The sequence below is a fragment of the Andrena cerasifolii genome, chromosome 14 (genome assembly GCF_050908995.1).
Source record: "Andrena cerasifolii isolate SP2316 chromosome 14, iyAndCera1_principal, whole genome shotgun sequence".
Classification (NCBI taxonomy): domain Eukaryota; kingdom Metazoa; phylum Arthropoda; class Insecta; order Hymenoptera; family Andrenidae; genus Andrena; species Andrena cerasifolii.
In genome coordinates this window covers 1,548,379-1,560,577 of record NC_135131.1, presented here as the reverse complement: position 1 = coordinate 1,560,577, position 12,199 = coordinate 1,548,379, and the positions used below count along the sequence as shown (strand labels likewise).

The 12,199-nt window shown below is 40.0% G+C and overlaps 2 protein-coding genes across 51 annotated transcripts in view; one reads left to right on the top strand and one right to left on the bottom strand.

The window, feature by feature from the left end:
• The window catches only part of Slo (calcium-activated potassium channel slo), a 228,869-nt gene that overhangs the window by 92,903 nt on the left and 123,767 nt on the right, over nucleotides 1–12,199 (bottom strand). For 5 of the 50 annotated variants that reach the window (XM_076826246.1, XM_076826208.1, XM_076826252.1 and 2 more), the window contains exon 6: nucleotides 8,375–8,466. The exons of the other annotated variants lie outside the window; for them this stretch is intronic. In XM_076826246.1, coding sequence (XP_076682361.1) covers nucleotides 8,375–8,466 — 92 coding nt within the window. The remainder of the gene's footprint in view (nucleotides 1–8,374; nucleotides 8,467–12,199) is intronic. 50 annotated transcript variants of the gene reach the window in all.
• The window catches only part of LOC143376209 (uncharacterized), a 1,054,554-nt gene that overhangs the window by 924,213 nt on the left and 118,142 nt on the right, over nucleotides 1–12,199 (top strand). The gene's annotated exons all lie outside the window — the stretch shown is intronic.

Below are 12,199 nucleotides of genomic sequence, written 5' to 3'. Positions count from 1 at the left end.
CGAGTGGCATGGCGCGGGGAAAGGTTGAGAACCGCTGATCCAGACCATGCAGGTCCACTAATAAGTCCAGGCCAATAGACGACTGATCTCGATTTAACTAAATTGTCCACGGGGGAAAAGCGGTGCGTCTGCGGCAACGAAGTCTGTGAGCGTAATCGCGTTATAATACATCGTATGTTACTTCTTTCGTTACGAAATAATCAAAGAAATGTGTTTCTTGGGACATGAGCTAGTGTCAGATCTACGCATGTATATTGTCTCCAATCCGCTTTCCTTCCGCTCAGTAATGTGTGCCAATTCGAATCAACAGCTTATATACATACGTACATACACTGTCGGTCAAAATACTTGACGACCCAACTGCTGCCTCCCGAGACACGCCACGCGGAACGTCATTCCCATCTATGACACAAGGGTCCGTGGCGCAGACCGCAGCGCCACTGAGCGCTACGCAGCCGTGGCCGTTCTGTGAGTAATCGACTCGACTGAATTTCTGACTTCTGATCTAACAAATCTTCTTCGACATTTACTCTGATAATAATGCTAATGCAAAAATAATACTAATGCGAATATGACATTACGAACAATATTCATATACTGCAAATAAAAATCGCTACGGAATTCCTTTTTTCAGCTTGTATTCGTCTCTTTATTGCAATAATAAAAATAGTTTTTGTAGCAGCTCGTAGATCACCTCGTTAAATTATTCTACTGTTATTTGCACTTCGAAGTTCACACATATATATATATATATATATTAAAAAACTGTTCGATATTTAGAAAATCTATTTTTATTATTAGCGTGTTTATTTCTAGTATATGAATATTGTTTGTAATATTACATTCGCATTAGTATAACTTTTGAATTAGCATTATTATCACTGTAAAAGTCGAAGAAGTTTTAGTAGATCAGAAGTTAGAAATTCAATCGAGTAGGTTACTCACAGAACGGCCACAGCCGTGCGGCGCTCAGTGGCGCTGTAGTCCACGCCACGGACCATTGTGTCATAGATGGGAATACCGTTTTCCGTAGCGTGTCTCGGGAGGCAGCAGTGGAGTCGTCAAGTATTTTGCACGGCAGTGTATATGCACATCGAGACGTGTGAAAACATGTACGAGAGATACATAATATAATACATATGGAGAATGCGGTGTGTACGTGTGGGTGTTTGTGTATGGCGTATACAAATATACGTACGTATATACATGTACACATCTAATATGTTAACGCGATGATCAGTGGTGGAGGTTATGATGCTTGGTCGTTCCCTTTTGTGGTTTGCCGCGTCGAAAAAAAATCTCGAACCGACTTGTGATCGAAGTGTTCGTGTATCGTATCTAATTGCAGATGCTGCGCGTTTTGTATCGACGTGTCTGTGTGTAAGTGTGTGTAAACATGTCGAAGAGAGGTGAAGAATGAGAGACTATTTTCTCGATGTGACTGAAGTTCGACTACCTATACATATGTGTGTGTCTGAATGAAGATAGTGGGACAATGAACGAGCGTTTCACGGGAAACGACGAGAAGGCTGTTGCAATGATCGACAAATCCCCATTACATATTCATCTGATCCACGTGTCTCAAATCCAACGAGGAATTAGAATGACAAGCCCGGACGAGTTAATGCGTCACCATAAATTCGTTTATATCAGAATGTTACCGTCTTCGTTAATCAGCGAATCTTAAAAAAAAAACAAAAGGCAGATAACCTGAATATGGTTATCGAGGTGTCTAATGGTGCATGCAAAATTTACTCAACACCTGGATGAGAGAAAACAAAAATGACAGTACGACATACCTTCCAAAATTTCGCACGTATTACAGGGTGTATACTTTTTTTTTTTTAGCTTTCTCGATATTACCGGGCAAACGGATACGTGGAATGTCGATATCTATACATATCGTTTTGTGTCTACATGAAATCCAACAAGATACTGGTCAGAAACGTCCGACTGAACTCGATTAACTTCGCTAGAACCCGTCATACGTTCAACGATTAACGATAAGTCATGCTTAATTGCTTCCTCTATTCGTTTCATCATGCGAAAACGAATAACCGGGCGGCTGGATCGCGGCTCATTTAATTCGTGCCTGACCGCTTTCACGTCCGCCTTCTCCGTCTTCGGCCCGTTCGACGCTGGAGGTACAGATGCAGCATTGTGTTTCGCAATTATTGCGTGCAATTTCTACTGAAAAATCCCCTAAAAGAGCAGCCCGCATGTGCCTACGCCTGCACCCCGTCTACTGCTGCGCTCTAGTTCAAGTGCCAAGTTAGTTTATGTCAAGCAAGAGACCAAAAAAAAAAAAGAAGAAAAAACAAAGTAGAACCGTGATTTCAATCGCCGATGTGTGACTTCTCCCCTCGATCGTTCGTCGAACAAGAGAAGTCGGTTCCTCTCTAAAAAAAAAAGGCCATTCCGCGATGGGTTCGATCGCTTTCGGATATTTCTACAAGGCTAGCCAGAGCACTAACGCATGCCACCAAGAAACTCAATTCTTAAAGAGAGAGGGACAGAGACAGAGAGAGAAAGAGAGAAAACAAAAATGTCTACGGGTCGCCGATACGTTTTTCTTTCTTTCCTTTTGCTTTTGGAACTTTCGTGGCCACGTTTCACAGTAGGCCTATCATTTTTTTCATTTCTTTTCTTCTTCTCCGATCCGCGCTTTCCCATTCACTCGACAGACAAAGAACCAAGTGTTAGCGCGATCACACGCGACCCCATGAGCCCCAACTCTTTCTTTCGCGCGTTTCTACTGGCCACAGCTACGAGCCAACGATCGTCGAGGATCGCCGAGTCATCTACGCTACACGGAACTCGAGTAACGAATACGGGGTGTGGAGAAATGCGTGGTGAAAACAATGCCGGGGTAATTCTTCGGTGAGAAATAAATCGAAAATTTGAAAGAAATATTTCTTTTTTTAAGAGACATCATTCTTGAAGGAAACGAATTTGAGGTTTCATCGAGTTTCTGTGTAGCTGTACTCAGGGCAGGGATTGCTACCTTTACTTGCGTTTGTGCGCAACATGTACAGGGTGGTAAAAAAGTGATGGTCACTGCTTTTGGGGGTGAATCTGTACCTCTGTAAAATCCGTACCTGTGTGTAAAAAAGCTTGCCGTAAAATTGTTTATAAGATTGAAAATTAAAATTAATTTTTTGCATCAACATATTCTGCTCGCTGAAAGGAGGACAAGTTTAGAAGGAACATATGTCACGAACGCACCGCTTTCTCAAAAACATGAAAAATGGTTTCATCAAATACATGGATCACTTCATCCATGCCAAAACTTTATCAATTTTTTTTTTAGGAAACGGTGCGTTTGCGACATATGGTTCTTTTGGGACTTTTTCTCATTTCAGCGAGTAGAATATGTTGATGTAAAAAGAAAATTAACTTTGTAATGTTATAGACAATTTGTAGATTCACCGCTGAAAGCAATGACCACCACTTTTTTAACATCCTGTACAGGGTGGAAAATGTTATATATCACGGTTCACACAGGTGATTCTGCAACTCTCGTTCGGTGGATATCAGTTAAAAATATCCAGAATAATTGTAAATTAACCATGATCTTGAAATTTAAGGTTAATTTTTTTATTGTGATGTATTTGACTCACTGAAACAAGAGAGTTTCTCTGTTTTAAAAATTGAAGGATAAAAATGTTTTTTTTTTTACACCTGTTAACCTCCCAGGGAGTAGAATACATGAAAATAAAAGAAATTAGATCTTACATTTTGAGGTTAAGATCAATTCTGCGATACAGTTTTTAAACAGATCTCTATCGATCCAGAGGTGTAGAATCGCCTGTGCGAACAATGAAATATAATTTTTTTTACACACTGTAAATGATCGTGACATAACACGTTTTGAGAATACGGAACAAATTTTTGAACATCTTTTTTAAGTCCTCGTGCAGAATAGTCCAACTATGCTTTCTCAGTGAGGTCAGCATCTTCAATGATTTATTTAATAAAGAAATTTAAAATTACAAGAATTCAAGAGTTTGTTTAATTTTCTCAAAATATTGCGTTTTGTGACTTTGTTACATTCTACACAAACGTAAGTGGAAGTAGTAATTCGTAATTAGGTCTCTGAACCATGCCCTAATTAGATACAAGTACATTCGTTCGTAAAGCATGAAATTCCAAAACCGTTCATTTCAAGAAGAAATATATTATTTCAAATTTCCAACTTGCTGTTTGACAAGAAATGACTCCGTGCTCGCTTCTGCCATGCTTTCCACCACACCCTGTATGATCGACCGCTATAAGACGACGGATGTACTGCATAGAACATGATCAAAATGTGATTCCTAGTGAAATAAAAGAGAATCTTTTTCACAGATTTCTTTTTATTGTCTCCTGCAGAGTGGTGGCTGTGATCCACTGATATGAGAGTAAACTGCACGAACCAGTCGCGTTACAGTTTCCCAAGAGACAGTCTTAAGGATGTAGGAAAGAACAAATTGAATCCCACGAACGAATTGATAGCCCTCGAGAAAACCAAGATAACATTTCCCCCGTCGAAGGAAAGATTCTCGTTTACTGTGTGTCTACAAAAGGAGTTACATAGCTCCTGATACGATCAGACGATCATTTTGCTATTTGCATCAATCTCTCATCGGAATATCAAAGTAAATGTAAATGTTGCGTGGAACAGAGGAGGATGCGCCTCTTCGTTATCTGTTGGTGAATTTGCTATGTAGCCGGAACGACACTGAAAATACGGAACAATCGATGCGATCGGGCGTGACAAACAAATGGAACGGAGGCTTGACTTGCTGAATTCCTTATTTGTAAATGTTACGAGCACCTTTACGCGATTGTGCCGCGATCGTATTCGCAACAACGGTACCGCACGGTTTTCACAGCATGCGCCTGTGATACACACCGATTCTAAAAGCTGGGACAGCTTATAGTCTCGTTCGAAGTAACGACAGAGAAGATTGGTCGAGGGTTAAACTTTGTGGGCTCAATGAAGATCATTTTCTTATAATATGATTTTTATCTAGTAGAACAGTGCAACTTCATAATGTTCTTGCACTTATCTTGAATGAATCTATGCATGTTTTATGCCGGGGCTGACCAACTGCTGGCTCGCGAGCCACCGGAGGGGACCTCCGCCTTGCTGCCACGCTGAACGGCTCCCCTCCATACCGACCAAACTCTGACGATCGCAGTCGATTCCTCCTTCTTTTCTTCTCTTTTTGACTGCGATCGTCAGAGCCTGGGAGGTATGGAGGGGGTATTCAGCGTGGCAGCATGGCGGGGGCGCCCCCCGTGGCTCGCGAGCCACCAGTTAGTCAAACCTCTTTTATGCTATAAACTGAATGTCACTATATAACATATAATAATAATAATACATGTTTTTATTGCACTAGTAAATACGATATATTGCAAAGGGCAAGGTACAGCTGTAGGCTGCTATTAACCTAACCCCCAAAAATACTCAAGTGCTATACAGTCCTTGAAAAAGGTGAAAAAGTTCAGGGTCTTTCTATATCTTCTGTCGAAGATCCTTATTAGTACAGTAAGTGATCAAACAATTCACTATTACACTTTTCAAAATCGGCGCACATGCTCTCTTACGTCATGCGTCTGTTTGAATAGTGTGGTTTATAGTTCACTGTATAAATCAATCTCTGAAACAAAAGAATGCATATACATTTTGTTATTTAAAAGACCTCGGTGAAAAAAAATCTAGTGGACTTTCGTTTTGTCACACGAACTGTGTGGTATGACGGTTCTTGAAATTCCTGATTTAGTGCAATATCAGGATGGAAATGCGAAGACATGTAAAATGTAATAATTGAACTTTTAAACACTACGGTAATACAGACTTCTGACAGGAGACATGAAGTTTGTCGTAAATTATTATTTTATACACACATTAATGAAAAAAATCAATGTATTTCGTGGAAAGTATGAGTATAATGAACTCGAAAAAGGATAAAATCATAGTTTAAAAATAATATATAACGTGACAAGACGATTTTATACGAAAATGGTGTTCATTATGCCGTTTAACAATTTTCTTGTCAACATACTCTATCTTTACTTAGACAGGAAACACAGCTTATCCCAATTTTTAGAATCACATTGTACATAGTGGGTCTAACAAGTCTCCATATACCTGGATCAAATCTTCCTTAGTGATGTTGCATACCGCAAATCAATTTAAACACTGAATTATGTTAATTGCGAATCGATTATAGACTCTGTAGAATATTTTACAGAAACGTAGTTTGTACCATAATGAAAATGTAATTAAATTTCGGAAAAGTAAAGAGAACTGAAATAAAACTATTGCCATACATATAATGCATTTAATCCTCCAACACAAAATCCTATACAATATTCATGTGAGGAAATAAAGACTATTTATTAGAATGGATCATCAATTAATCTGATTTCTGTTATATTATTCTGAATACCTAATTTATTATAATCCTCTTATAGAATATTAAGTAACCTAACGTACATAATAGATATAAAACAATTTGAATTAAAATATTAGAGGAGAATAATATTGTAATAAATATTTTAGGATAAAGAATATTAATTAACAGGGAAGCAATTTAACAGCTGTCAGCGATAAAAAAATTATATATCACTCAAGAAAATCCTGGTAAGATATATAGAGCCTGTTTCGACCTTCTGTGCGTGGCAAGTCGAACAAGAATTTGCGTGACCAGGCGCTCGAAGTTGCCGATTGCTATTCTAAACCGTGAACCAAGTGAGAAAAGGAGTATGCTTGTGCGCGCAAATCGACGCAGCGTGTAGAAACAACCGGCGATCTATCCTGTCGATTAATTAAAAGCAAAAAAGTCTGCCCAATCGTAAGAGAAGAAAATTGTATCTGTGAAAGAAGTAGAAAGGAAGAAGATATAAATAGTGAAGAAGCGAAATATACATATACATATGTATATCGGCGATTATTAACAACAAATATACATATATATATATACATACATGTAGTCCACGAATCACACGCGCTGCCTCAATAAATCGGGTGAAACAGGTTACCCATTGACGAATCGTGAAAATAAACGAGGCATAATACGAGCTTACTTTTCGAAACCGTGCGGTGAGAGGCAGTCATATACATATAATGTATATGTGTATAATATAACAAACGTATTTATAGAGAATAATAAATATAGCACAGATAGAGAGAGAGAGAGAGAGAGAGAGAGAGAGAGAGAGAGAGAGAGAGAGAGAGAGAGAGAGAGAGAGAGAAGAGAGAGAGAGAGAGAAAGTGAAACCAAAATAAGAGATAGACAGAGAGGGAGAGGGCTAGAGAGAGAAATATAGATAGAGAGAGAGAGATAGAGAGAGAGAAAAAGAAAGAGAGAGAGAGAGAGAGAAAGATGCAACAATAATATATATTGATCTCATCTACTATAGTGTGTATTAACATGTGTGTATAGAAGAATAAAACACGTGTGTGTATTTCTCTTTTCACAAAAGTCCAAGCATACCAGCACGTGTTACCAAGATATTTACTAACTGGTAAAAAGTGGGTAAGAAAAGCGGTGAGAGTCAGCACAAGGTACATTAAATAAACGGTGAGCGATATGGTAAAAGGGGGACAGTGAGTTCCAGAATTCGGGGATGCCATTTTTCTAACAGTTACTTATCAGGATCAGGGTCAAGTGAGGTGTTAAGGGACATTTACGCTAGTCAGAGAGTGAAAGTCTGGATAGCAGCCGTAAACCCGTCTCCCCCCTTCGAAAAAAACGCGCTCCCGCGCGGAAGAAACCGAGTCCCCCGTTCGACCGACCGATACCCAGCTAAGGCCGCGCGCGGCTAGTGTCGTCTGTCGATTATTCCTCGCGGAAGAAATGGCACGGCGCCGTGGATAACCTACTCCGCGGACCGTGTTTGGCTAGAACCCGAGGATTTAAAAAAGTCTCCCCGGCTACATCCTTTGAGAACTGGGTTACGCCGGACGACCATTAAAATACTTCGCGAAGAGTGCGCTTCCTTCCATTTACTAACCTCCGCGCGAAAGAGGGTGCAGGAGCACAGTCGCGACTACGACAGTGATAAACGATCACGAGACCCAGAGAAACGCAGTGCAACGGTAATCGAGCCTTCTGTTGTCTGGTCGTTAGATAACTGGTCTCGTCTCCGACGAGCTCGCGGTTCATCGAAAATTCCTCAGGCGTGGTAAAAATATTCCGGATCTGAGCGCCGCGGCTTCTAAGCGAATAGAAAAATACACGAGCAGAGCGTAAACAGGTCACTTCGCTATCCAGGTTGACTTTGCTCCTCCTCGCATCTATGCGACTACTGGGACAACAGTTTGGGGGGCTAGTTTCAAGGGGTATCTTTGGCTGGCTTCCACGTAGGTGGATTTTTGGGGTACCTGCGTCCACGCTCGCGCTTGTACTGGCCACCGTACTTGCAGCGGTTCGCGGCGAGCTCCGTGATCTCTGGGATCCAGCTGGCGAACACCGCCTACACACCCACAATCATCCGTTGCCGTCAGAACAGAGCCCTAGCCTGAGTTTTTTTATTGGTGTTTTCTTTTTTTTTTTTTTTGGTAGTTTTTATCTTTTTTTTTTTTGTTTTTGGTTGACTAGTGTGTGTGTATTTGATACGTTTGCTTTCGTCTCGTTTACTGTCACTCCGTTATCGTACTTTAGCTCCCCGAACGCCTCTTCGCAACGCCTAAAATGATACACGCTCGCAACGCTTCACTCTCTGCTCAATCATTCACAAAAACCGAGCAAGATGGTCGTTCTGTGACATTCGAAGAAGGATAACAAGGTTCGCGTTTCAAGCTAAGTTTCTGGCGATAATCAGCAAGTGAAGCATCGTGCAACGATTTCGTTTTAATCATTGGGTACTTGAAGCTATTTAATCGCTTATACAGGTTAAAGAACGTGATTGTGCTGCACAAATTGTTCGATTCGATTCTTTTTGTCCTCTAACGGCGTCAGATTGGCGCTACGATCCTTGAATGCGTAGAAGTTTTGTCTGCGGTGAAACTAAACGACATCCCGTTTTGGGACAACCACCACCGCTCTATCAGATCATTCAGGGTGTCACAACCACTTTAGGAATATAGCATAAATGACGATTCAATTCCTGAAATAAGATTTTAAGTAAGAATGGGATCGAATTGCGTGTTTGAATGCTGAAACGAAAATAACTCCTATTAACAGAAAGTAAAGTTCGATGACTAGTTTATGAAGTATGAAGAAGAGGATGTACCTAATTGTCTTCGTTTCTTTTTGCCAGGGGAGGTTACGATCAGGTACAAGTCACATCATTAGATGAGTAGAATATCGAGTGTATTTGACCAGCCACTTTTTAATAAAATGTGACTCTAAATATTTACGATATAGCATGAGCTAGATTAATTAGTAATATTATGCTACTGAGGCTATCGTCAATGTTTTCCTTGTAAAGACAGCCCTTCACAGTACTTTCTCAAACGCGAGAAAGTAGGCTTAAGTACAGAGGAGCTTGAAGCGACTTATATTCAGTAGAAAATACAGGAATAGTTAAATTTTTCGATGTATTAGAATCTATAATAATATAGGTATTGTATTATATATGTATAGTGTCATAGAATCTTTTGACTAAACTATGTCAGCATGTTTTATTCATGAGAATAAGAAAATATGGCGTACAAATATATGTCTACAAATGCTTTGTTAAAATTATATATGTAAAATATGAAGGGTGAAGGAAACGGTAACATACCTATTTAATCTTAATGATATACAGGGTCAAAGTAGATTAATATTTATTATTAGTATGTAACCTCGTTGCGAGACTTTATTTGTGTGGAACTTCTAAAAAAAAGGGTTTCTAACAGCAATTAATACGTAGTATGAATTATTATTATTATATTATATCATTGTGTTACATTACAAAATAATTGAAAATGGAATATTAATACTAATATTTCATATAATATTTCAATAATATAATATTTCCTATAATATTTCGTATAATATTTCATATAATATTTCAAAATATTCTAAAATGGAGTATTAATAGTTAGTGATGGTTAAGCTAATAGATCATTAAACGATCAATAACCTCTAGGACATTTAGGAATTGAACCAACTTTTAATACTCAAAGACACCGTGAGAAGGGAATCAATGTAAATTGAATTAGCTAGCAAAATGACCTTGAATGACATTTACTAATTCAATTCTGAGTTATTTCAGGGTAGGCACAATATAGATATTCAGAAAATTCATTGTAAGAATAAAAACTTACTTTGAAGACAAGCTTTCCAAACACTGATATATTTCTTTAAAAACAAATGTTTCTATATTCTAACTTTATAAATAGGCAGAATTTGTCTGATACAGAAGAAAAACATTGCAACAGCCATACTAGAATCTGTTCATCCTAAAAAAAATCACATTCCTATATCCTGCTATGTAATTTTTAACTTATTCCGGAAACATATTTTCATATTACCAGGAGGGATTGTTATCTGTCTCTGCCTTAGCGCAGATAAGAAACATAAAAATACCAATGACTGTGAGTTACAAAAGTGATTCGTATAAAAAAGTCTTTAGACTGTTGAAGTGAAACGAAGTTTCCTTCGATAAATTGTAATTAAAAAACCGGCTGATCAAATGCGTCCAATATTCAACACGTTTATTCATACAATCTATTAATGCAATTTGAACCAGACCTTATCCAAAAATTACTCCTCCAGATTATAACCTCTCGTTACGAACCTATTTCCAACCTAGTCCTGTTCGCACCCAATCACAACCACACACTCTGGACCACACAAACTACTTATCAAGCACTCCTCAGCCACTCTTCCAAAACTAGAGAGAAATGATGAATGAGATCAAACAAATTCACTTACAGTATTTGCATTCGACTCTTTGGGGTCCTACAAATTATTGCGCGTAGCAGTCATATCGGATAGATGACGTACTGTGCCCGGATGGAAAGAAGTCGGTCGAGAAACTCTAGGGTCCGAATAGTATATCCCTATTGGTCGGCGCGACAACGTCAACGAATAGAAAGTAAGCAAACGGGGCACGGGCGGGGGGAGCCAATGCGAGCGAAGAACCTTCTTGCCCCTGTGTCATTTCAACCGACTTCTTTCCATCCGGCCACAGTAGATCCCGTTACCCAAGTATCCGACGAGGCTGACTTGTAGAGGTGAGGGAAACAAATCTGTATTTCATGTGCCTCCAGCCCCCAATCGTCAAATAATAATCGTCAGACAATGCAAACCACGTGTCTACTATGCTACGAAAATACAGTGCCGTTAGTTCCTTATAGACATTGTTTTACGTTACAGTGCGGTGATCCTTCCATTAGTAGTCTAGTTATCATTGGTCCCTATACGACAGCGACGTGTGTCACACGCCCACGAAGCGTCGTACAGAGTCTCGCAAAAAACTCAGACCTCAATTAACTGGCATGCAGGCACTATTGTAGCGTGTGATGCGGACAACTTACAATCTGATTGGCGCACAATCGCGTCGTTAACGACATCCCTGTAACGACATCGCCTGCCGTAAAGAGTGCTCTTACGTAAATAAATGAAAAGAAAAGAACGGCAACAAGGTTGCCGCACGAACAAGGGAAGACGGGGGTGGGAAGTAACTATAAACTAAAAACGTACGCTGTAAGGCCGCGTCCAGATCTGATCCGAACGCCACTTGAGACTCCCTGATGCGGAACGTATATTTCCAGCGATTTTCGTCAATTTAGACAGAGTCCCGTGGCTCGCGACAGCTAAGGATTGAAGGACAGAGACTGTTTAGAGTAGTGCTTAAGGTCTGTTGCGGTCTGTTTTTTTCTATAAATGTTATACATGCAGATATACGCAGCGGCTGCTTGATCTGCGGACATGGTGCTTGTGCAAACGGTGAAACTATTCTGAGAGTCCCATAGACATTTCGAACCCTAGGCGCAGGTACGCTTGGGGAGGTCTGTGGGACACTCTTCGTTTATCACCAACTTGTCTTGCTTCTTCAAACTACTTGACACCCCCAATGGCAAGGTCGACAACATGTCATGGTGGTGCGAGGGACAGGGATGCACCACTACAGTTGTTTACCCTATGTGGGTGAGCCGTTCCTTTGATGGGTAGGGACTTTACTGGCATCGCCTGGGAACAGCCTGAACATCTCGGCGAGCCTGACTTTCCTTTGGTCGAGGGTGCCGAGGTCCCTTCCTGGGTGTCATATGGCA